At 46.5% G+C, this 25,631-nt stretch overlaps 6 protein-coding genes across 6 annotated transcripts; 1 reads left to right on the top strand and 5 right to left on the bottom strand.

Annotated features, from left to right (window-relative positions):
- Positions 1 to 501: 501 nt before the first annotated feature.
- IAQ61_001097 (uncharacterized protein) lies at positions 502 to 5,140 on the top strand (the record flags this gene model as incomplete). The annotated part of the gene is made up of 3 exons (XM_066094971.1): positions 502 to 620; positions 737 to 776; positions 983 to 5,140. 3 exons carry the CDS (start codon positions 502 to 504, stop codon positions 5,138 to 5,140), a joined length of 4,317 nt encoding a protein of 1,438 aa, XP_065955279.1.
- Positions 5,141 to 6,578: 1,438 nt separating this feature from the next.
- IAQ61_001098 (uncharacterized protein) lies at positions 6,579 to 7,828 on the bottom strand (the record flags this gene model as incomplete). Its single annotated transcript, XM_066094972.1, has 3 exons — positions 6,579 to 7,241; positions 7,340 to 7,387; positions 7,577 to 7,828. 3 exons carry the CDS (start codon positions 7,826 to 7,828, stop codon positions 6,579 to 6,581), a joined length of 963 nt encoding a protein of 320 aa, XP_065955280.1.
- Positions 7,829 to 8,177: 349 nt separating this feature from the next.
- On the bottom strand, positions 8,178 to 8,849 carry IAQ61_001099 (uncharacterized protein; the record flags this gene model as incomplete). The annotated part of the gene is made up of 1 exon (XM_066094973.1): positions 8,178 to 8,849. The coding sequence occupies one exon, from the start codon at positions 8,847 to 8,849 to the stop codon at positions 8,178 to 8,180; it is 672 nt and encodes a 223-aa protein (XP_065955281.1).
- A 798-nt stretch (positions 8,850 to 9,647) lies between these two features.
- IAQ61_001100 (uncharacterized protein) lies at positions 9,648 to 12,820 on the bottom strand (the record flags this gene model as incomplete). Its single annotated transcript, XM_003841125.2, has 3 exons — positions 12,192 to 12,820; positions 9,849 to 12,099; positions 9,648 to 9,800 (listed from the first exon to the last, which is right to left on the bottom strand). The coding sequence occupies exons 1-3, from the start codon at positions 12,707 to 12,709 to the stop codon at positions 9,648 to 9,650; spliced, it is 2,922 nt and encodes a 973-aa protein (XP_003841173.1). The 5' UTR covers positions 12,710 to 12,820.
- A 7,344-nt stretch (positions 12,821 to 20,164) lies between these two features.
- IAQ61_001101 (uncharacterized protein) lies at positions 20,165 to 22,185 on the bottom strand (the record flags this gene model as incomplete). Its single annotated transcript, XM_066094974.1, has 4 exons — positions 20,165 to 20,819; positions 20,873 to 21,105; positions 21,156 to 21,398; positions 21,454 to 22,185. 4 exons carry the CDS (start codon positions 22,183 to 22,185, stop codon positions 20,165 to 20,167), a joined length of 1,863 nt encoding a protein of 620 aa, XP_065955282.1.
- An 830-nt stretch (positions 22,186 to 23,015) lies between these two features.
- On the bottom strand, positions 23,016 to 25,526 carry IAQ61_001102 (uncharacterized protein; the record flags this gene model as incomplete). Its single annotated transcript, XM_003841121.2, has 1 exon — positions 23,016 to 25,526. The coding sequence occupies one exon, from the start codon at positions 25,524 to 25,526 to the stop codon at positions 23,016 to 23,018; it is 2,511 nt and encodes an 836-aa protein (XP_003841169.2).
- Between the last annotated feature and the right edge of the window lie 105 nt (positions 25,527 to 25,631).

Consider the following 25,631-nt stretch of genomic DNA (forward strand, 5'->3'; position numbering starts at 1 on the left):
AAAGTTAGATTGGCTGCAGGATCAAAGTATGGGTAGACTGCTCGCGGCCCTCCTACACACATCCCATGAGATAAGATGACATGTACATGACTTGTCTCAGTCACTGTGGTTTAATTGCCAGATCAAACAATAAAGAAACAGAAAAGTAAGAAGGGGATAAACGCGAGAGAGCAGAGGTCGTGGTGGTGGTGGTGGTTGCTAGGCAGTGTTCCATGTGTGTACATGGAGAGACTGCGTAAAGGTGCAAGACCGACCGCCCGATGCGCGGGGGAGCCCGTGCACAGTCGCTCCTCTTCACTTCGTCCAATGTCGCCAGCCTCAAAACATTTTGAAGGCTTCACGCCCCAAATCGTCAACAGCCCATCGACCACCACCCACGCTCCCACGCGCCCTTCACCCGAATGGCCCTGAACTAACACCGCTGCCGCCGTCGCCGCCCGAAATAACACGCACGCACACATATCGCGACTGCACTGCCGTCCGTCGTCCTTCCACGCGACCATGTCGGCCAAGCGAGCCAACCTCTTTTCTCAAGGCCGGCCGGACGACCCTTACCAGGACCGTGATGGGCCTCCAGATCCGCCCAAGCGGGCCACGGCAGCACAGATGGCAGCCCGCAAGTACGTCTGCCCTGACTGTGACGAAGCGCACCGCGACGCGGCCACCTTGTCTTGTCGCGTCACAGCGCCCTTTGTCCCTCATCCATCTTTTCATACGCTGACTCTTTGTCCTCTAGAATCAAGAGCGTAAAGCCGCGACGACCAGGCGCATCCTCCGTGAGTAAAAGTCCCCTTCCGTAGTACAGCTGCACATCCTCGACCGTATCCTTCCTACCGCCGGCGCTATGCCGCCACCGCCAGCGAGATATACGATCGAATGGCGCAAGGCCGAGGCCAGGCGTCGTCGCCAGAAGGAACTGTGCCAGGCGCCTCAAGCGGACATTGGCACTTGTACCTACTCTGATACTGACCTGGAGATGCAGGGCATGTCACAAAGCGCCAACTTTGGCAGTCCGTTAGGCGGCTTCGGATCGCCCGCGCCCGGCGAGAACGGTACCAGCTCCTTCACTGGCTTCGGGGCAGCGAATAATGGCAGCAATGATGTCTTTGGAGCCGGCACAACCAACAGCTTCCCGCCTGCACAACCGCCAGCACCGAGCAACAACTTCTCGAATTCCTCTTTTCCAGCCTTCGGCACCAGCACACCGGGCACCAACTTCAATCCCCAGCCGCCCTCTTCCAACGGTTTCAACTTCTCCGTTGGGTCCGTCAGCAACAACCCATTTGGAGCATCTGCGCCCGCGCCTGCGAAGAACGGAGACACATCAACGCCAGCATTCGGCGGCTCATCGCTCTTCAGCTCGCAAGGCCCGAGTAGCCTGTTTGGTGGACCCACACAAAACAACACAAACTCAGCACCGTCAGGCAGCATGTTTGGAGGAGCGACTGGCAATGCCACTCAGAGCAATACCATGTTTGGAGCGACTAGCAGCGCACCACAGGCCAATAGTATATTTGGGGCGACTAGCAGCGCACCACAGAACAACAACATGTTTGCGCCAACTAGCAATGCATCTCAGAACAACTTGTTCGCACACACCAGCAGCGCTTCTCAAAGCAGCCTCTTCAGCAGCACCACCACCGCTACCGATGCGCCAAAGGCTGCGACGACTACCGCACCAGCCTCGACACCTTTCACATTTGGCTCTCCTGCCCCCGGCAACGCAACGCCGGCAACAGGCAGCCTGTTTTCTGGATTCGGCGCGTCCACTCAGACAGCACCGCCAGCAACAAGCACCATGTTCGGTGGATCCGGTGCGTCTACCCAGACAGCACCGCCAGCACAAAACAACGCTTTCAACTTCGGATCGAGCACACCGAATAAGGATCCCCCATCACAGCAGGCACAGAACAGCATGTTCGGCGGTACTTCCACGAGTGCGCAAGCGTCAACAGGCTTTGCTGCGACTGCACCTGCACCTGCTTCCAACTCTCTCAACTTCGCCTCGGCGACTTCCAACAGCAACGTATCCACGCCCACACTTTTTGGTGCTTCTAGTGCTGCGACACCAAGTAGCACAGCGCCAGCAACAGCGCCAGCGCCTACATCAGGCCTATTCAGCTTCAATCCTACCGCACCGAAGAATGACACGCCTGCGCCCAGTGCGTTGAATACATCAAGCGCCCCGACAGCGAGCTTCAGTGCGCCTGCGCCAGCATCAACGCCAGCTGGCAATCCATTTGCAAACCTGGCACCTGCGTCAGAATCAACGAGCGTGAAACCTTCACTGTTCACTCCAAGCTTCACTCCACAGGCTCAGGAAAAGGCCACCTCGACGTCAAACAACCTGTTCAGCGGTCTCACTCCATCGAAGCAAAATAATGATGCATCCTCCGAGACACCAAAGGCAAACCCTTTTGCATCGCTCACAAAGCCGGCGAGTACACCCACAGCGGCGCCGGCACCGACTTTCTCAGGATTTGGCGGTTTTGGAGCTGCACAGAAGAAAGACGGCTCGTCTGGTGATTCTAAAACGCCTTCAGATTCCTCCCATGGGCCTGGCGCATCGAAGCCAGGCTTGTTCAATGCATTCAGCACGCCACAGCCTGCAAAGACGGCTGATGTAGACAAGCCCGCGTTCAATACTGTGCAATCGAAGCCGGGCACTGGCCTCTTTGCCAAGCCTTTCACGTCGTCGTCGTCGGAATCGTCCATCTTCAATCCGGAGGCATTCAAGATGGATCCCAAAACTTCGGGGTTTTCAACCCCCAATAAATCCTCAGAGGAGGCACCCAAGGAGGCGCAGAGCACCCCTAGGGAGTCCAACCCCTTCAATCAGCAATCCACACCAGCAAGTGAACGTCCCAATTTGTTCAGTGCGCCTAAGGAGACACCCGCAGCATCTCCAGCTCCTCAGCCTTCGACCTTCACTGGTGCCAGTGCTGGTACATCCAGAGCTTCGGAGTTACCAAAGGTTCCCAAGGTTCTTGTTCCCAAGTCATGGCCTCAGCCAGGTTCGCTAGCTGCTCTAGATACGAACGGAGTCCATCACCATATCGCAGAGTTAACTGCGCAACTTCAGTTATTAAACGACAGGTACAGACAGCAGCTCATCAGTTTACCTTTGCCGGCGGACTGGTCTGCCATCTCCTTGTGGCACTACCAACATGCTTCCGATATCAAGAAGAGGATCGACAACGCAAGGAAGCAACGTGCAGCTGCCAATGGAGTCACCGGAACTGAATCAGCTTTATCAGTAAAACGCAAGGTAGCCGAGGACAGTTATGAGAATCAGGATCCCTCGCTATCCAAGCGGGCTCGTGGTGGTGATGCACCCGCAACACCAACCCCTCAACCCTCTGCCCCTACGCCGAGCCTGCAACCGACGGCAACATCAACATCAAACATGTTCGCCAAGGCCATCAACGGAACCAAGTCTTCGTCCTCATCTGCAGGATCGGGCCTCTTTACCCCACAGAAGGCCGATAAGGCGCCAATTGAGCCAACGAAATCGACCCCAGCGGCATCAGGCTTCACTCCTTCCCTCTTTACCTCCACTGCGTCTTCATCCTCTGGCTTCAAGCCTAGCTTTGGAAGTACGCCAGTAGGTGGTTTCAAGCCCTCAACCGGTTCTTCGAGTGGTGGCAACTTCATGAGCCAGTTCAAGAAGGGAGCGAAAACCTATGAAGAGCTTTACGCGGAGCGAAAGGCCAAGGCGATGGCAGAGGATTTTGATGAAGATGACGAGACCGAGGAAGAGTGGTCTGCTAGGTATGATAAAGAGGAGGCTGAGCGCATCGCCAAAGCGAGTAGGCAGGTCGCAGAAAGTACCCCCAGCTTCGGTGCTGTTGGCTCAGCAACGTCGTCCGGTACCGCCACTCCTACCTCAGCTAACCCCTTTTCAACTCTGAAGAAGCCTGTTGCCCCAACATCGGCCTCGAATGCCTCCACACCTCGTGCTGGTAGTCCCGCATCGTCCACTGGTAGCCAACCTGTGCTTTTCACGGCAAGCAATGCCCCTACATCTGCCAACATATTTGGGCATCTTTCATCTGGTCCATCTTCAAACCATGAAGAAGAGTCTGATGAAGACAATGGTGAACACCAACCTGTTGGTTCAGGTGAGCCCATGACGCCGCCAACACGCCAAAGCGGTGACTCTGCGGTTGAGAAGGACGAGTCGTTTGGGGAGAGCGCAAGAGGCAAGAAGCAAGAAACTGGGGATAGCTCCAAGGGCAGTCTTCTTTCAAGGATGACGAGAGATGACTCCAATGATTCCGGTTCCGAGAAGGGTGACGGTAGTACATTTGCTTTTGGACAGTCGAGCGGCGCACAAACCCCGACAAACAAGCCATTCTCCTTTTTCGATTTCGGCGCTGCCAGCTCGAAACCCTCTAGCCCCAAGCCTGATACGTTTGCCGGTGACCAAACGTTCAAGCCTGGAACTCCCATTAAATTCAATGAGACTCCAGCTACCGATAAGAAGGGTTCAGCACCTCTCTTCCAGTTCCAGCCTGCCACCCCTGCACCGGGCGAATTCTCAACCACTCCAGCCAAACCACCACCCACGTCACTTTTCAACTTTGCTCCATCTACTGGCGGATCGTCATTGTTGCCACTAAGCGCAGGGCTTTCCAGTGCAAGCTCCATGCCATCATCGGTCTTCTCTTCCCGCGCCGGAACACCTCTCTCGGAGGGCGATACCAATGCGTCTGCTGCGGAGAACGATGAGGAGGAGGAAGGCCAGGCAACACAGGTCGACTTTTCGCAACTTACTCCAGAGGAGACTAATGCAAATGACGTGATTTTCCACACAGACGTCGTGCTTGCCAAGCATCAGGTTGATGACGGCAAACAAAAAACTTGGGCAAACCTGGCAAAGGGACCCATCTGGATTCTCAAAGACAAGAAGACTGCCAAGTGCTTTGTTCGCATCCGCCTTCCCAACGGATCAACCCCTCTCAACTACTCCATCCTTCCCTCGATCCGCGCCACCGTGACGGGTAGCAGCAAGAAGATGGTCCTCACATCCAAGCCAGCCAAGGAAGGTGGTCTGCAATCCATCCTATACGCAGTCAAGTCGCCAGAACTCGCCGAAGAGTTTGCCACAAAGTACAACGACTCCTTGCCTTCTTCCTAATTACCCCAAAATTCTCATTCCCCCCTTTTTTCGACCCAAGGTGCACACCCAGTCTATCCCCCACGCCTATCTCCCTGCCGCCCCTACCCTTGCACATTTGCAACCTTGGCCTTTTTTTTTTCCGTGTCTTGATCGTCACGACACCCTGTTTTTATAACAAAATTGGAGCCCCTTCTTCCCCAATCCCCCTTGGGTCTACATTGCCTGTGATGCGAGCTACGACATGTCCCCCTTCCCCCTGCCCCGAATGATATGTCGGCGTCGAAACGGGCTACTTTTGGCAGCATTTGTTTTTGCGCATGCATGGCCCGGTGTTTGTTTTTTACGTCTAGTAATTTTGATGGATACTTTATTATTGTTGTTGTTGGTGATGGTGGTAGTGGTAGTAGTAGTGGTAGGGGTGATGGTAGGGGTGATGGTGGTTGTAACCCCCCCCCCTCCGCTCCTCGAGGAGGATCCTGCTTATTGTTTTCCCCAGTAGCTTTAATAGAAATGGCCCGATGGTGCGATGTACCTTTGAGCTGAAGAAATATGTACACATTTTGAATTGGGGGTTGTCTTGCCCCCCTTTTCCCCGCGCAACTACATCATCGTGTGTTTTTTTCCATGCATTATGACGTGGTTGTTTGGTGGCTGGCTAGATGAGAGGAACAAAAAACGTTCCTGGATTGATTTTCAGTTCCAGTTCTACTTCCACCTACCCCCACCCTTAACACCAGGCTTCCTGGTCACTGCGATATGTGTATGTATACTGAAGAAAAGCAATGGGTTTGATGGGTTTGTTTTGGTAAGGGCGCTCGCCGAGTTTGCGGGTTGGAGGGGAGGGGGAGGGGGAATAGAATGTGTGTCTCGGTTTTATTCATTTGATTTGACTTGGCTTGGTGGTGTGTGTGCTTGTGTGTATGTCTGTATGCTTGTCCGAGTGAAGAAATCAAGTCTGACTATGCCGATGCTATCGTGGTGGAAACAGAAGGGCAAAATAAAGTCTGTGATTCTAGAACGAACAAGCGTCGAGGGTGGACAAGATGGGTTTGAAATGTACCAAAAACATGGGCGCTTGTCTGTTCAAGGTAGTGCGCTGGACATGAATAAACTGTTTGATTTGGAGAAGACTAGCAGAGTTTCTTTGCGAGTCGGCTCCGTTGCAATGCAGTGCTAAGTTGGAACAGAGAGATACAAGGATCAGAGTGTATACAAGGATGTGCAAGAGGATGGAAAACAGGCTGGCTGGCTGGCTATGTGGTGATGCAGGGATAATCCGGGGTATACACATGCTCTCCCTGTCCAAACGCGAGGGAGGAAAGGTGAAGAGAAAAGGGAGGAGAGACAATAAAGGCAAAATCCAACAAATGCGCTTCACTCGCTTTCAAACCCGCATACCAAAACAAAAGCCAAAAGAAAAACGAGAATCAAAAATTCAACGTCATATCGACAACCCTCACTCCAAAATCCTACTCTCTCCATTTCCCAAATCCTGAAATCTCACATCCTCCAACTCCCCTACCCCTTGACCTCCAACCTCCCGCAGCGCCTCCTGCACCGTCCAGACCCTGCGGCGCAGAAACCACGACACCAACCCGCCACCCTTCTTCACCTCGTCATGCGTCGCAACCCAGTACTTGGCGCGCAGTAGGCGCTGGGCGAGCAAGCCGTTGCGCGCACCGAGATTGAGTTGTTGGGCGGCGGAGATGGAAACGTCGTGGAGACCGTGGAGGAAGGCGAGGGTGTGTAAAGGGGGGTCTGCAGTGGGGATGGGGGAGAGTGCTTGGTGGGGAATGCCGTGCGGGGTGTAGACGATGCATTCTGCGGGTTCAGAGGCCGAGGGGGAGTAGTGGGTGTCGTCGGCGGTGTCGCCGTGGATCGAGAGGGAGGGGCGTTGTTTTTTGGGTGTGGTGTTGGGGAGGAAGGGGTGGGTTGCGAAGGTGATGAGGAGGGCGGAGTGGTAGAAGAGGCTGTCTTTTGGGGCTGTGAGCCGCGAGATGCTGAGCCAGGTGGGGAGCGGGGGGAGGGAGTAGTCGTGCCAGTCTGCGTGGGTGGGGAAGGTTGGGGTGGGGGTTACGGTGCGGAAGTGGGACCAGGAGGATATGAGGGTTGCGGCTTGCTGGTGAATGGGAATGGTTAGTAGGTTGCTTGGTAGGTTGGTTGATGGGTTGCAGTGTGTGGAATCATCTTGGGGGGGTTTTCTTTCTTCAAACTCACCTCGGTCGCAAAGACGGGTACATCGCTATGCAGCTCCAACAGCGTCTCCTTGTGACAATGATCCGTAAATTCATGGCTAATCGCCACAACATCTATAAACGACTCCTCCTTCTCCTCCGCCTCGTCTTCGTCCATCAACCTCCCCCTCCCCTTCCCCCTTCTTCCCCCTACCCTCAGCCCCCCCGCCAGTATCTCCACCTGCCGTGCCAACTCTTCCACCTCCGCCACACTCCTCACCGCACTCTCCGTCGCATGATACTGCTGCGAGAACCAGCGCGCGACATCCGACTGGCCACCAACAAACCACGGGTCAATCAGCACGTTGTAGTAGATGCGACTGCCGTGCTTGACTGCATTCGCCGGCCGTGGTATCTGCAGCAGCCATGAGGTATCCGCGTTCAAGTGGTGTAGGACGGGTCGCCGCGTCGCAAAGGATTTTACAACCGCGTCGCGGATCTCGAGGTTGAGTTGGAGAGAGGGCGCGTCCATGATTTTGTCTTTTTGGTGGAGGCGGAAGGGCTGGTTTCCTTTCAGATACGTCGGAAGGGAAGCATGGCGTGGTGTGGTGAAAGTCGGTGGGTTGGGGGACGCGTGTGAAAGCGCGTTGGGGCGCTAGTGACGTGGTTGGTGGTTTGGGTGAAGAGAGCTGGTGTAGATCATGACGCAGGGGTTCGTTGCGCCATGGATTTCCTACTCGGTAGGTACATGAGGCGGACAAGGTACATACCATTCTCTTGGAATTGCATCTTGAATTTCCATAATGCTAGCCATCTCGCCATATTCCAGATACCTAGGATGATCGGCCAATCCAGTCATGCACGCAAACACACCCCGTCCATCAAACATACAGCCCCCAAACCCAATACCCCCCTTCCCTCCACGCCCCATTCAAAAACACCTTCTCCTTCTCGTCTTTCCACCCGACCTCCGTAAACCCCAACTTCCTCAACACGCCCTTACTCGCTGGGTTCTCCTCATCCACACAAGCTTCAATGTAGAACCTCGTGCTCGTCACCGCTTTCTCAGGCGCAACAAATGCTGCATACGCGTCAAGTACTGCACCAGTTGCTTCCGCCGCATACCCCTTCCCCCTCGCTGCCTCAAAGAATGCGTAGCCTAGGACTTGGAGATCCGTTGTAGCATGTGCAGATGATGCATCCTCTGTGGTGGTGCTGGGGCCTGGAGGCTGCAGTGTCGGTCCACCATTCTGTCGACGTAGGCTTATGCTGCCGAGATGTCGACCTAGTTCTACATGTCCTTCCTTGTGCAGTGCGACCTCGCCCTCGGATGGCTTGGCAAATACGGCGTAGAAGAGGATGGAGGTCTCGGTGAGTTGCTGCACCATGCGCTCTCCGCTTTCTTCGAGCGATTTGGAGGCGCCGCGGAGACTCCAGGATGTGGCGGCGACGTCGGACCAGTTCTCGTGGTACCATTGGATGTGCTGGGATCCCGGGCTTGTGTCGTGTAGGCGGACGAGTGTCAGGCGCCGAGTGTGGATTGGGGACTGCATGCTTGTAGATTGTGGGAGGAATGATGCTGTGGTGCTTCAGAAAGAGATGGAACTAGAGTAGGAGGTATATGCTGTTGGCATTGATTCAAGATGGGCGGCATGATATTACTACTGTCTGCAAACTTGTGTGATGACTGGCCATGAGTCAGATTTTGAAATCATCTTAGAGCTGGTCTGGAGGTTGCACCTCGTATCGAGAGCCGATGCCACTATGCCTGACTGTCTGGAGTGAAGTAGAGTAATACTCTAGATGAGCCTGGCGGTATGCCTTGCATGGAGGTGCTCATGCAAATACCCTGCTACCCTACCTATGGCCAAGTTGTGTCCTAGCGCAATGTTCCTCCACGTCAACACGTGATGACGTGTCCAAGCAAGTCCAAGGTATCCCAATCCCCGGCTCACGTGCTGCCCTTCTCTATTCTCCGTGTCTTTCCATCTCTCACCACCCACTCTGGTATGGCCATTTCTATGTTGGACTCTTGTCTCCAAGTCATACTTCAACACCCACCTTCCTGTCGCCTCTCCTAACCAAAAGGTAGTCCTCATTGTATCCTCGCAGATGCACATCTACTACCGAAGCCACGATAGAAATCTGGCTCGAAAGAGTCGTCCTTCGTAGTGCGGTGTGATCAAATGCGGCCCCTGTGCTGGTCGCTTGATATGCAACACGCTTCTGGGCATGCTCCGATACGGCCTGATTGCCGCAGCCTGGCTACCGCATGTCGATAATGACGACACTATATGGCAGCGCAGTATTTCCCCACTAGTCCTTGCCGTCTTTACTTTGGACCAAATCTCTCATGAAATCTTCTGCTTTGTCCGGTCAACTAATGTTGCTTGTGAACCCTTCTGCGGCGGAGATTCTTCGGAAACTTGGTCTTTCAATGGGAGCAATGTCTTCATCATGTAGACAAGATCTGCGGCCTTGAAGGGCTTTTGCATAACGCGATCCTGTATGCTGTTAGCAGATGACCAAGGCCACAATGTATCCCTACGTACTGCACCAGCCGCGATAGCAGTATCAATCTGCTCTTTTCGAACATTCGCAGTCACAGCAATGATTGGCAGCCGTTCACCCCCTGTCTGGCTTGATCCTTTCATCTTCGCTAGACCCTCTCCGAGAAGTTCTCTATTGCGGATCTGGCGCATTGCACCAAGTCCATCAAGCACTGGCATCTCCAGATCCATGAGCACTACATCAAATGACTGTTTTGCTAGGGTGTCCAGAGCTTCCAAGCCATGATTTGCCACTTCCACTTCCAGGCCTGCTTTCTTCAGTTGTTTGCCCAAAACCTTCTGGTTGATCAAGTTGTCCTCCACCAATAGAACGTGGAGCGGTCCAGCTGCTGTTTCAGATCCATCCGAGTTGCAACCGCCATTCAAGATTTGCGGCTGTCTTTTGGCTCGGCGTGTCTTGACGTAAAATCCAAATGTCGAGCCCTGGCCGAAGACGGAAGACACACCAATCTCGCCACCTTGCTTCTCTGTGAGTTCTTTTGAAATGAACAAACCAAGGCCGCTACCACCATATTGTACATGTGTCTTGACGCTCGCCTGCCGGAATCGCTCAAAGATCTTGTGGATTTCTTTTTGTTTCAGGCCGATGCCAGAATCCTTGACGCTGAATGTCAGATAAACTTCCTCGCCAGCTCCCCACTCTGGACTACTCGTCGGATCGTTGTATGATCTACGGTCTGTTGCCCAGAACATATTCTCCGGGAACAAAGACCGTGGATTGTCAAGGCAAGCACCGAATCGTATTGAGATTTGTGGTTCCTTTGCAGGTGTAACGAATTTGATAGCGTTGGTGAGGAGATTGATAAAGACTTGGGTGACGCGCGAAGGATCGAAGCAAAGATAGTCAATGTCCAGATTCGAGAGTGATGGGTCAGGATTGACATTGTAGGTGATTTGGTTAGATTTGAGTTCAGCCTCAAACATGTTGACAATGGAGTCTATCAACTTGGCTGGCTTGACTGCGACGGGTGTTATCGATAAGAGCATTGAATCCAGCTTGCTCAGCGTGAGGACATCATCGATGATACGCTTTTGGTGGTGAGCACATTGTAGGATAATCTTCGCGCTTTGCAGGCTTTCGTCGAGTGCCTCCACGCACGATTCTGGAATATTTGCAAGCTGAGTCTGGCATTCCTGCACGGCAATGGTGATAGCATCCGCACAATGCACGATTGCGCTGAGCGGATTTCGCATCTCGTGGGACACGACATCAATAAAGGCCTCCTGCTGGCGTTTCGCTTCTCTTGCCTCTGCGGCTAGTCGAGCTTGGAATGTCTGCGCCCACTTCAGGCGGCTAATGTCCGTCGTGCACGCCATGACTGATCTTACACAGCCAGTTTCGTCGCGATACGGGAAAGCTAGAACTTGCAATTGAGCTGGTTCTGGGTCACCAGACGGTGGACTATACATTCGCTTTATGCGCATTTCGGCCGTAACGTGGTCTGCACCTTTGACGAGGTCCTCCCAAATAGCTTCTGCTTTGCTGCGATCTTCCTCGTGGAACATGTCGAGAAAGTCCCAATCGCCAGTGTCGTGATTATTTGCGCTTTGTCCGGCTAGTTTGTAATAATGATCGTTCGCCCAGAGCAAGCAACCGTCCCGAGAGACATGACACATGCCCACGGATGCGTGGTCGATGAGATGCCGCAGTTTGAGATCGCTAAAAGCGAGATCCGCTTCTAGTTGTTCCTGGCGCTTCTTGCTCAATTCTGAATCGTTCGCAGAGGACACAATGCTCGATACCATACGACCAAGATCTCGGATGAGCTGGCCACTGAACTCATCCTGGGGCCGAAATGGATTTGTCCCGACAACAAGATAGCCAAACAGACGGGATGCGCATATGATGGGTACAATGACTATTTTCTGCGAAGGCTCTCCCCAACCCTTCCACGAGACACCGTCGAATCGCTCGTCATAGTCAATGATGGCGACATCAGAACCAGCTCGTCGCAAGTCGGGGATCAGTCCTTCTTCGCTGTCGATGGTCGCGCTTTGGATCTTGAGTCCATGTCCGTCCGGAAGTCCAATCTGTCCATGCAACCTCAAAATGTTCGAATTCTCAACTTCCTGCAGCCGATAGAGCATGGCCAAGGGAACATCCTTTGGATTCGTTGCAAGTGTTTTGAGGATATGAGAGTAGACAGTTCCGACATCTTTCGCGGAGACTGAGCCAAGCAGGTTTAGCATCGAGCTTCGTCGTTCGGAGAGTGCCTGGGCGGTGACTTCATAACTATGGTTTGCCGTCAGTTGGATGCGAGACTATGAGATTGCCCCGAATGGCCTGCAGCGATCCCGAATCAACCAAGATTTCCCTGCACCTACGTGGTGTTGATGAAGCCCTCTGCTTCGGGAGAGCATCCGACAGGCACGAAGCTACCAGAAAAGAACGCCTCCTCTCGCCATCCCTTGCGCTCCACAATGGTCGAGACGGCTGATGGATAGCTTTGGCCTAGTCCAGTCTTCTTTGCGGTTGTAAAGTAGACGCTGATCGAGTCCCAGAGTTCGGGATAGCCTTCTTTGAAGGTGGCACCCATGAGCCTCGGGTGAAGTGGTCCAGCCAGGGCGGCATAATGCTCATTGTAGATGGCGGTGAGTTCCTCTACCGGACCCCACCAAAGGCAGACTGGGTTCGAGTCTGCCAGCACGAAGCCTGTGAAGAGGCGTAGACTTGGACTCCAGCATTCCACAGGTCCCAGTCTGGTGCGGGCCCAATTGGTCGCACGGAAGAAGCGGACATGGTCGGTTTGCGGCAGGTCAAGTGTCCAGTCTTGACAGTCTCGAGGCGTACACATCAAAGGCTGCTCAGGCCCGTCCTCCGGGGGTGGGGTGAGTTGCTGCATGAGGCGGCAACGAGTGTGTTGGTCACTAAGACAAGGAGCGGTCGCGGCATTTTGTTGAAATGAGGACCGTCTCGGGGGGCAAAACAAGGGTTCCGACTATCTAGGACTGTGTCTACTTTGGATCGCAACGGCCCTTTTTTCGGGAAGAAGCAATGACGAAGCCGTTCGAGATCGCGTTCCAGGCTATCGGTCGGTCATCCGACGTAGTGCCGTCCAACGCGCATCCCCAATAGCCCGACCCCCTTTGACTTTTCTTTGTCCTCTTCCTCTCCATTGATCTGATTTTTCACAGCCGGAGGAGAGACATGGTGATGGCCTGGTAGTGCAAATACAACGTCATGTATGATGGCGATTGAACGAGGTCGCCGACAACTTGATGACTGCCGATCCTTACCTGGGCTCATTCGGTCTACGAACGATGCTCAGGAGCGCCAGGTTCCATCTTGTTCAGAGCACACACACAGGGTCCAGGGATGACATGATCTGCTATACCTTGTAAGTCTTCGATACTTAGTAATGCATAGTGCATGGTTGCTGCGGGATGACGAAAGAGTAGTTCGGATCAAGGCTTCCGTCCCCGAGACGACCCATTTGGACCAGACGTTGGTAGCCGAACCCCAGAATCTGAGAATCTGGAGCCATCAATCGTCGTAACAGCTTTCGCAGCTGATACCTCCTGACTCTCAGCTCTCTCACACCACGCATAATATCAAGGGTGACGCCATCATCATGTATGTCGCCCCACTTGGATCGTACAATGACTCTTGGGCTTCCCTACCAAGGAATTCCTAAGATCGTTTCGCAAATCCTATTTTACTGCACTAATCGAGGGCGCAGTTTATATGACCATGGAATTAGCGCTGCGTGAACTTGTATTTAGCATAGGGTTAGGCTATACCAAGCTCTACTAGCTAGCTAAGTAAGGTTAACTAAATATTATACTATAAGATTTTATAATATGTTCTAAACCTATTCTAAATATATTCTATACTAGTAATACTATAAGCTACTACTACTATACCTATTACTAACGTATCCTTTATATCCTATATAAGTAGATTAAAATATATTTAGAATATATTCTTAATAGGTTATAAAAGCACTATTAATAGTACCTTACCCTTAGCTATATCCTAGATAATATTAGGGTATAGCCTATAGTTAGCCCTAATAGGGTAGTTAAGATAGAGAGTAGAGAGCGCTACTACTATACTAAGATTAATAATAAGGGCACCTTATATAGAGTAAGAATAGGTTCTAAATATATTCTAAATAAGTTCTAATATTCTTAGGCTATTCTAGGTACTAGGGGCACTTTATATACCTATACTAAAAAAGATTATAGGCTTAATATAGCCTACTATAAGGTTAGTAGGGTTAAGAAGACTAGCTAGCCTTCTATAATAGAGGTCTATAAGGCAAAGAGTAAATATATTATTAACCTATTCTTAACTTATTATACTAATATATATAGACTTTTATATAAAGGTTATATATAATTACTAGAATACTCCTTACTATAAGTTATTTAGAATATATTTAAAACTTATTACTAATATATTTTATAGAAGTTCTCTAAGCCTAGCTAGTAGCTACTATAGGCCCCTCTATAAATACTAATACCCTCCTAAATATAATTTAGAAAAAGACTTATACTAGCTATAATAATAATAAGGTATAGCCTATAAGAACCTATTAAAAACACGTTACTAACTTGTTATAGCTTAACTTTATTACTATATCTACCCTACTAAGGATTTAAGGTTATTAGGTTCCTTATACTATCTACGCTTATAATTATCCTAGCTATAGTAAGTTATTTATAATATATTATTAACCTATTCCTAATATATTTTAAGACTATTACTTTAATACTAGTGTAGACCTTGCTAATTCCTACTAGAATACTACCTAGTTCTACTTGTAGTATACTTTTATAGAGCCTAGGGAGAATAAGGAGGATAGAGAAGATACTAGAGAGGGGGAGGGAGATAATAATAGTAATAAGTAGGAACACATTAAGAATATATTAAGAATAGGTTCTAATAAATAATATATAATAGTATATAACCTAAAGGGGTAGTAGTAATTACTAAAATAAACTCTCTACTTTTCTCTTTTTTTTTTCTATCTACTAAAAGTAAAGTACTATTTACTTTTATAAGGTCCTTTAATACTATATAACTTTTTCTTTTTACTTTTATAGGTATTATAAAGCTCTAGTAGTCCCTTAGATTAAAGAAGAATCTAGTATTTATAGGTATCTAGCTATAATATATTATTAATATATTCTAAATATATTTTAAGAGACTAGACTTATATCTCCTTTTTACTACTTTTACTAAATATTATTTATAGTATAAAGGGGAGCAACTATTTACTCCTCTTCTTTACTCTCTACTTCCTCTTTAGCCTCTACTCTAGCTACTACTTCTTATTATAGACTAGCTATCTTAGAGGGTTCTTAAACCTTAGAGGAGGCACTTAGTATAGTCTACTCTACTAGCAGAGAATATATTATTAATGTGTTTAGAACATATTCTTAAGTATTTACTATTAAGCTCCTATAGAAGATCCTTGCTTCTATAATACCTTATATTATAGTTCTACTATAGTTTACTAGGGCTATTTAAACCTTAGGATAATACCTCTTAAGGTAGTAGATAAAATTACCTCTATTAGAGAAGCAACGCTAAAATAGTTATTAATATATTATAAATATATTCTAACTTATATATATATATACTCTATAAAGTTCCTATACCCCTAATCTAGCCTAAATAGCCTAGTAGAAAAGCTTGCTAGGAAATACTATACACCTATTATTTAGGTAGGATATTATAAGAGAGAATACCCTAGTATTAGATAGAAGTGACTTAAGCTTAATATATTGCTAGTATAAATCCTACTTAGTATTAGAATAAGTTTATAACGTGTTCCTAACGCGTTCTATTATATACTAACTTTAAAAGATCTTTATAGACTATATTAACTAGTTATATCTAATAATATTAAGAAAGATAGATAGTAAAATAGTATTAAACTCTTAAATATAAAAAGTTCTTATATAGTGTAAGAAGAAAGAAGAAGAAAGAGAAGAAGAAAGAATATATATTTATCTACTTATATATACTTATATAATAGACTAGAATATATTAAGAACTAGTTAGGAACTAGTTACTATATTTATAGACTAACCCTACCTTATATAAAAAGTAGCTATCTCTTTCTTAAGTTTAAACTATACCTTTTATAATTTAAATAGTGCCTTTTTCTATATAAGTTCTTCCTTATCTACCTCTAGCTTTTCTTTTCTCTCCTTTAGAGCCTAATTACTAAGAAGAGCCTTTTATTATAAAGTTTATAGTTATAGACTAATAATAAGTTAGGAATATATTATAAATATATTTTGCAAAGCATACCTTTAGGTTACTATTAGTAGAGGAGAAGAGCCTAGTAGTAGAGAAGATAGAAAAGGGGCTAGTAAACTTCTTTCTAATACTGCTCTACTACTTGCCCTCTAGCTTTAGGCTTTTAAGCGTGCTCTTTTATTTCTTATTAGGACTAAGATATATCTAGTTAAGTTAGATTAGCAAGACTTGCTTTATTATTATCTAGAGTGTTATTATTATTATAGGATATATTCTAAATATATTCTAAACATGTTTTAATTAGTAAATATATATAATACTAGTATAAGACTTACTTTCTCCCCTCTAAAGCTTTTTAAGGTACCTTTGCTTAAGCCTATTAGGAGTTCTATAGTTATAGCGTATTCTAAACTTACTTTAGGCTTTAAACTCTTTTATATCCTATAGATCTATCTAGTATACACTATATAATATTACTTATATAATTCTAATAGGTTAAGAATAGGTTATAAACTTACTTCTAAGTAGCCTTAAGAATACTTATATACTTACTAGTTTTATATCCTTTCTAGCCTGCCTGCTTAGCTATATTTAAATAAGATTCTAGTTTTTCCTATACCTCTTTTAATATTTTACTATAGTATTATATAATCCTAGTAGCAATTACTAGGTTTTTCTTATAGATTACCTAGTTTTAAGTATCTTTAGAGGGTTTGTGTTCTAATTATATAAGAACAAGTTAGGAACATGTTTAGAATAGGTTTAGAATATGTTTACTTACGTAAGAGGAGGTTAGCAAGCTAAAAGTATTCCTCTACTATTAATACCTATAGTAATTTACTTAGACGTAAAGAGGTAGTATTATCTAGCTCTCTTTTATATACTTTATAAATACTTCTTTGTAGATATACTTAATAAAATCTTATACAAGATTAAAGTTGCTAGCGCTAGTTACGCTTATAGGGATTAATTAACTAGAGATAGCGCCTAAGTCCTAGAAACAAGTTAGAAACACGTTACAAATAGGTTGCGGTGCGCTATAAAACTTGCCTATTATCTGCTTATTATATATATTAATAGTAGTCCTATAGAATCCCTATAAGTAAATATACCTCTATAACACTTATCTTTTTATAAGTACTTTATACTTCTAAAAGAAGTTAGTAATAGTAACTTAATATATCTTAGTTATATCCTTATCTATAATAATTTAGCTAAGTATAATAACTATAATATATTAGAAATGTGTTATAAACCTATTCTTAATATATATGCTTCTTTTCCTATAAGTAGAAGATTACTATTAGAATCTCTACCTATACCCTATATAACCTCTTATATAATATATCTATCTAGAATATATCTTAATCTAATAGAATTAATACCTACTCTTTAAAAAGGTAAATAATTAAGTTACCTAAGCTTAATATAAAGATTTGCTATATATACGCCTATAGTAATGTGTTAGTAATGTGTTCTAAACCTATTCTCTTATACCACGTATAGTTTTAGGATCCTAATACTTTATCCTCTACTTATAGTATACTCCTCTAAGGCTACTCTTAAATAGGAACTATAGAAGCTTTTTACACTTTATAATATGTAAGATTTTATCTTTATTTACAAAGCTAATATACATTTCTTTAATAGAATAGAAACCTTTAAGTTAGAGATAGGTTTAGAGCTAGGTTAAGTTTAGGAACTAGGCTATAATAAGTTAGGAATATATTTATAATAGGTTGCAAACAACTTATATTATATAAGCTATAGAGTAAGTATAGGCTATAACACCTTTACTACTTCCTTAATATTACTATTAGATAGTGTTAAGGGAGGAGGAGGTATATATATATATATACTAAAAGAAATAATAGTAAAAAAAGGTATTACTACTATATCTATTAGTATAATTACTTAGAAGGTAACTTTATATAGGATTTTAAATAGAGATCCTTGCCCTTATAGATAATTAACGCCTAGAACATGTTAGGAACGTGTTAGGAATAGGTTATAATATGCCTACTACACTTCTTTATCTAGCTTAACTATAGCTTAACTATAGAATATAAAGCAGGACTACTAGAAAGATTTAATATCTCCCTAGTTAGAAGACCTTATAGATATATAGAGTCTACCTCTAGTAGTACCTAACTAAAATAATATTTTTTCCTAGTAGTAGATATTAGGCTATAGTTCTAATAGCTAATATATAGTTAAGCCTATTCTATAATTTACTAACTTATTATTAATATATTTTAAATATATTTAAGTTTCCCTCCCTACCTAATTTACTATAGTCCTTATTATAAGATAATAAGATACCTAGTAGTCCTTATAAATCCTTAAAGAGAAGCGCTTAATAAGGCTATAATAATAGCTTCTTATTTATAGTTCTTTTTATAGAATTTTCTTAGGTACTATACTTTTTAAGGTTTAGATCTAATTATATAATATATTATTAATAATATAATAAGAACACGTTTATAACATGTTCTTAAGATACTTACACGCTTTTACCCTAGAGTATTAGTATTTATACTAGCTTGCTAGCTAGCTATTAAAGAATAGTAAAGTTATAGGCCTATTAAGATAGATAGACTAGTAGGAGTATTATACCTACTAGAATTAGAATAATTTAAGAATATATTCTTAACGTGTTACCTATATAGCCTATATAAGCACCTCTTCTCTTATTAGGTAAGAGCTATCTTTATATTACTAAACTAGTATTATATACCTATACCCTTAGCTATATAATTAAGGGTATACTAGGAGAATAGCTATATACTTAATAATTACTAGTATAAGTAGTAGTCCTTAACTATTACTATAAGTAAGGTATATATTATACCCCTATAATATATTACTAACCTATTCTAAACTTGTTCTATTTACTTTTACTTACTTCCTTAACGCTACTACTACTATCCTCCTCTAGTACTTTATATAGTTGCCTAAATTTATCTCTAATATTACTATCTAGTTTAGATATATTATCTAGTACTACTATACTAAACTTTAGTATAGTATTTAGGAACACCTATATATTATTAAGAATAGGTTTAGAATATATTTAAAAAAGATAGTAATAAAAACTATATTTACTTACTTAAATTACCCTAATTTATACTTAACTATAGGCTAGTTTATATAATTATAAAAATTTGCCGCTGTGACGTGGACTTAAACCTACAGGGATATTCTAACCACTTAGAGTAAAGCCCAAGTCGCCCGACGCTAAACCCATGGTCATATGACATGCCACCACGCACTGATCCTCGCTCGGCCTTCTCAATATGATCGAGCGCGGCCTTTCAAATCTCCGATCTCAAGATGGTTGGACAAAAGAAATCTTCAAATGTCGCCTTACTCCAAGAATGACCCTCTGAGCTCGCACGAAAACATTAAAGTCGGAGATCGCGACAAACAGACAGGTACATCTCCTCGTTGACTTTGTGTTGCCGCACCGTTCGCGTCGACCCGTCCCGCTCAGTCCACAAAATTGAGTGCTAGAAGCGCCATATCCCCTGGCTGTGGGATCACTGCCATGGACCATGGACAACTTTCCCTTCCAACTAGAATCATGGATTCAAAGGTGAACATAAAATACGGCATAGACACTGATGCCAGCGCAACAGAGAACGCCTTCCATTGGCCCACATCACCGCCTTTGCCATGTTGGCCATATTGACGCATCGTTCATTTGGCGACGTGGCAAAATAAGTTTCGTCAAAAGTAAGACATCGAATGAGGTACTCGAGATGCTTTTGACGCGTCATCTGCAAGCCGAGAGCGAACGTGTTGGCCATGTCACCTTTGAACTAAACACCTTCAAATCGTTGATTGTGAAAGAGCGTCCGCTAGCTAAAAAGTCTTCAATTGAATACCAACCGTTTGTATTCAACCATGAAATAAATTAACGAAATACGCACAACTCGTAATTGTTCCACACATGTGATTTTTCCACCATGTCGAAGCTGCCATTCTTTGCAATACCCATCAACAATGCTGCTGTTTCCATATCAGCATTTCTCTCCTCCCTTCTCTCCTCCTCTCCTCCCGCCTTCCCCCGCCAACCCCATTCCTACCACATGACCTGCCAATTCACCCTACTGAACCCCACAATCTGCGACCACGCCTCATCCCTCTGATCCAAATTTCTCAACACCGTCTCCCTCCCCAAGATATCCACAATCTTCAAATCCTTGCCACTATCACTCGACAGCTTATCTGGTACCTTTTTCTTCACAACTCGATCCACCTTCTCCAGCACCTGGATATGGTCGTACGGAATGGTGAAATGCACGCTGTGTGGATGCCTACTCACAAAGCGCACCGACTTTGTACTAATCACCAAGTGCCCAGCCGTCTTGTCATGATATGCATTGTAGAATCCGTAGTCGTCTGCGGTTGCGGCATCGATTTGCGTGCGCAGAGGGAGAGCTGTGGGCGCGGGCGTGGCGGTAGTTTCTACACGCGTGCCCTCGGCTTGGAGATATTGGATGGCCCATTCTGCGTGCGTTGGGATGTTCCAGAGGAAGCGTTTGGTTGGCGACACGAGGAGGCGGTATTCGGGGAAGTTGACGGAGAGGGGGAAGAGGGCGAAGAAGGTGAAGCCCATGCTGAAGGTGAGGAATTTGACTAGAAGCCAGAGGGGCAAGAAGGTAGTGATGATGACGCCGATGCTGAGGAGACAAAGGGCAGCGCCTGTGCGGTACGGTTTACGCCATTCGTAGAAACTGTGTCGAGTCAGTTGCTTGTAGTGTTGGTGGAGGTGACGAGATATGCGTACTTGCGTATGGTTTCAAAGAAGTTGGCTGCGTCTGCTAGTTGTATCATGAGCCATGGACCAAGTTCTTGGAGAATATTATCGGCCCAGTGCTCATCTCCCTTCTTCTCGATGAACTCGGTGATGGATAGAGCTGTTCGTCGCTGGTCTTCGGTATGCTTAACATCTTCACGAAGATCTTCGATACTTACGCCATGGATTTTACGCTCTGCTACTATGTAAACGAGCCATGAAAGCTAACAGAGTCAGATACTGCCTTTTCCAGCGATTTTTTCACCAAACTCACCATTCCCGGTAGTAGGAGATTGAAGTACCACAACACAATGTAGATGCCCAAATACTTTGCTGTCTCGGCGGGATATTCCCAACGATAGACACGTCGAGTGGTCATGATAAGCTCTTGGAGGGGTGAAGTAGCAACCAGCAGCCGTTCGATGTTTGGTAGGATAGTTTGTTTGGACGGGGCCGGTGGGTCAGATCCGTAGCCAATATACTGTCCGCCATACATCTGGGCACAGTACCAGAGCAACTATGATTGATTAAAAGGTTTCAGAGATCTTCGAGATGACTTTGGGACAACTGACATGATAACCGTACGCTTTCCAATCGACGTCTACTCCTCCCTGCTCATTCTTACGTTCGAAAGCCGCTCTCGGTTTCCTCTGTATAGTATCTCGGGGCAGTTTCCTGACCTTTGTTACATGTCGATCCAGAGTCCATCGCACAAAAGTACTCTGCCGTAATTTGAGTAACTCGGTGATGTTCTGAGTCGCAAGCATCTTCTCTTTCTCGGAACTCGCGTGGTCCAACTCGCTCGCTGCATTGACAAGATCAACATCTTGACCATGAGGTACCTCCTTCGCCGCAATGTTTGCAGCGACCTCGCTCTCCCCCTGCCTGGAGACTTTTGATTTGATGGTATCGACAGGATCGTGCGTTAGGTCTCTGAGATTATGGGACTCTCCTTTGGCATCGGCATCATCCAGCCGTGAATGGCTTGGCTCGTCCGGGTTGTTCGCCAGAATGGGTGCTGACGGTGTTGGTTCAAGATCATCAGAAGCCTTGCTCATATGTAATTTTTCCCTGATTTTAACGCCAGCTCGATGTTTCTTCTCTTTTATCTTTTCCACCGTACTGTGGGTCGATACACCTGATTCTGGCTCTCGTTGTAGGCGGGCTACGTCACGAGCGACCTCATCATCAGACTTGCGCGTAGTCGTATCCGGAAGTTCAATCTGGCCATCAGCAGTGATATTTGATCGGTCTAGACCGATGTCTTTTGCATCAATCTGCTTATACTCGTCGGTGGGCCCCATGGCAAGGTGATTCGTTTGGCTTCGCTGTAGGATTGAGGATAGAAGCTCGAATTATGGTCACAAAAGGCAAGCAAAGATAATGCGCAGAGGCAGCCAGGATTTGTCTACGTAGGTGTATACTCTACCAGTGGCTGTGACGATCTAGCAGCGCCTTGTTATTGCGCGCGTGTCCAGTTGCGGTTGTTACACGGCCCTCGGGGTGTTTGTGCGCATGTAATAACGACGTCATTTGGTCCATTATTTGGTCAAGAAAGCTCTTTCTCGAATTCTCTCAACCGTTGGAAATTTGAAAGTACAGGCCTTTGATGTATTGTTCGGAAGTGTTGGTGTCTCTGTCGTCATTGCCAGTTTTAAGATTTAGGTTTGTTCGTTCGGTCATTAAAACTGCATGCTATAGGTAGGGGTACTATAACCTACATGCCTTGTTCACAATGTTCCTCATTTTGCACACCATAATGATATTTGTTACATATATGGCCCTCAATTTGTCGATTGGAAGACAGCCTGGACGCTTCATAGGTGGCCAATAGATCTGATCATCCTGACATCCCAGGACTGCGGAATCTCATAGGCCTATTTCCCAGGACAATCACAAGAAAAGCCAAAATGCACCCACTCAATCCATTTCAAAAAATGAACTAGACTGAAGAGACAACGGATCTGGTGAGTCTGTTACAAGGCGGCTTTCCAATACCAGAAATGGAGTAAGACTGTATCATTCAAAAGGCCACAATCTAACAAGACCATTTCTTGAATCATAAGACAATTGAATTCCTTGGGGGGAAAATGTCGCCTTCACATTAATTGTGTCTTCCATTGCGTCCTGTATTCTATTCCTTGCGCGTATCCTGCAAATCCCAATTATCAACTACAACCCACACCATAGATTCCAAACCTTCAAAATCTTCACTAGTCATCCTGACATCTCTACCATTGTTTCGAATTTCTCCCTTGGCTTCCCGCCACTCCTTTCTCGCAGCATGCTTCTCTTTGCGTAATTCCTTCCTCTTAGCTCTATATTCCTTCTTCGCCTCCTTCCACTCCTTACTCTTCTTCGCTTTACCTTTACCCTTGCCATTGCGCATGGATAACGCGCGTAGCTCCCGTTTCCTTTGGCGATGCTGTTGTTTTAGGTCGCGACCCCGCTGTTTGATATTGCGTAGTGTAGCACGATGTGCGATTTTGCATTGTTGCCGACTTTGCTTTTCGGAAAGTACTCGCTGTGTTGCTACGGTGCGTTCATGGAGGATATCGGACGCGGGTTTCTTGCCTTTCTTCAAAGCGGCGTTGGCTTTTGAGTTGATGTGTTCGACGCGTTCTTGCAAGACGGCTTCGGATAGTTCCGAGTTTGAAACTGAGTCGGAGTCGGAGTCGGAGTCGAAGTCGGATTCGGAGTCTGAGGTTTCTGAAGATACAGACGAAGTGTCATCGTCATCATCGTCATCGCCGGGATTGATCCGGACGCTCTTTGATTCGCCCTGTGTTTTGCTTGGACCATCGCCATTGGTCTTACAATCACCAGAAATGCCGGCAGAACCTCCACCTAATATTTCTTGATTGTACGCAGGAGGAAGATCCCCGTGCGCCGCTGTCGTGTTTGACCCAGTCCATGGTTGACGGCTTCCACTTGCTGCCGAAGCGGCCTGCCCAGTCCAGCCCAGTCCAGCCCCCTGACCCCAGGTTCCAAAACTTTGACCCAGGTTTGCGCCCCAGGTTCCCCAGCTTTTGCCGTATTGTTCACCCCAATTGCCCATGCTTCTCCCGTATTGTTCACCCCAATTGCCCATGCTTCTCCCGTATTGTTCACCCCAATTGCCCATGCTTCTCCCGTATTGTTCACCCCAATTGCCCATGCTTCTCCCGTATTGTTCACCCCACTTTCCCATGCTTCTACCGTATTGTTCACCCCACTTTCCCATATTTCTACCATATTCTTCACCCCACTTTCCCATATTTCGACCCAGAGTCTCCCAATCATTCACATACTGTGATTGACCAGGGCCAGATCCAGGAAAATTTTGACTAAAGCTGGGTGGTTCGGGCGGCCCGAACGACGGAGGGGCCTGATGGCGATGTCCTGAAGAGCCACCTGCCGGAGGACTCTGTGAGTCATGAGTATGATTGTCTCGTCCTGGTAATCTAGGTGAACCATGGTCCTGCTCTGGAAATTGTGGGATCGAGTGAGGGGGGTCTGAATCTGCCGGACTTGGAATTTCTGGCGGCTGGGACCGTGGAGACATTGTAAGCTTATGGTCTCCAGCGATATTGGCGGCAGACCTGGATACATTGAGTCTATTCTCCATCTCACGTACTGACAAGTTTGGTAGACTGGCTGATTCGACATTAAAGTCGATAATTTCGATCCGAGGGTAAAGAGCTTCAGCTCTTTGTTTCGCAGTACTGTTCCTGTCCAAAAGCGTGGTTATCAAACCTGATCTCTTGGCTTGATCGATAGAAATGTCCAGATCGCCGAGAAGCGAAGATAGCGATCTCAACGATACATGTAAGGCACGGGGGTGGAAGAACCTCTCATTCGCTCTATCGAGATATTCATGCACAGAGTTCTCCCGAGAGTCGTGTAAGCCATTCCCGAAAAGTAGATCATTAGACGTGGCATGAAAGGCTTGACAAAGAGCGTTCAATCCTTCTAGGAATTCTGCGAAATGTGCAGGATGAATCGAGTGGGTTTGCAGGGTCCAAGAGTAGGCCTGGGAGAATTGCACCGGCGTTTCATGCGATGGCAGCTGCTGTGAAGATGGCCGTGTTGGAGGAAGAGCAACAACTCGTGGCAAACGCTGGTAATTTGCATCGAGGTCAGGCTGAAGCTGAGTAAACTCGAGTGCTTCGCTGAATAAATCGGGTAATTGGTGATCATCGTTTTTCCTTGGAGAAGATTGGTTTTCCAAAACTCCGACGGAAATATTCTCGCTCCTCTCGACATGCTCATTAGGCATGGTGGCCGCAAAATGACGTGGCGGACTTCCATAGTCTGGTGCAGGCTCACGTTCATCCGTGTTATCGACTTCTTCATCTCGCATTTGATATTCCCAAACTTCCGGCTCGTTTGGGCCTTCGTTCAGTGTTAATCGGTGTGCTTCTACTTGGGCTGCATCTAGAGGCATGACACCGTTTCGTGCGTCGACCACAGCCTGCTCCTGAGCCTGGTCGTATGAAGGTGGCAGGTCATCGTAATGTGGTCCTCCGGGACTGTGAACAGGTGTGGGATCGAAATCAGTGTCCGAGTCATCTGCAATTGAGATTGCTTGTGGTGCATATGGTCCTGTTGAAGGTGGTGCGTGCTGAGGGGCACGCTGAGAAGTGGCGGAGTGGTCAGGAGCCATGATGGAAACTCGAAACAGCTTTTGGAACGTTCAAGTCGCGGTTGAGGGGAACGAAGTAATCTTCACACAAGCTTTGTTGTCTTCACGTGTGGAGCAGGAGCTCGG

Source organism: Plenodomus lingam (assembly GCF_022343315.1).
Source record: "Plenodomus lingam strain CAN1 chromosome Unknown contig_11, whole genome shotgun sequence".
In the NCBI taxonomy this organism is placed as follows: Eukaryota; Fungi; Ascomycota; class Dothideomycetes; order Pleosporales; family Leptosphaeriaceae; genus Plenodomus; species Plenodomus lingam.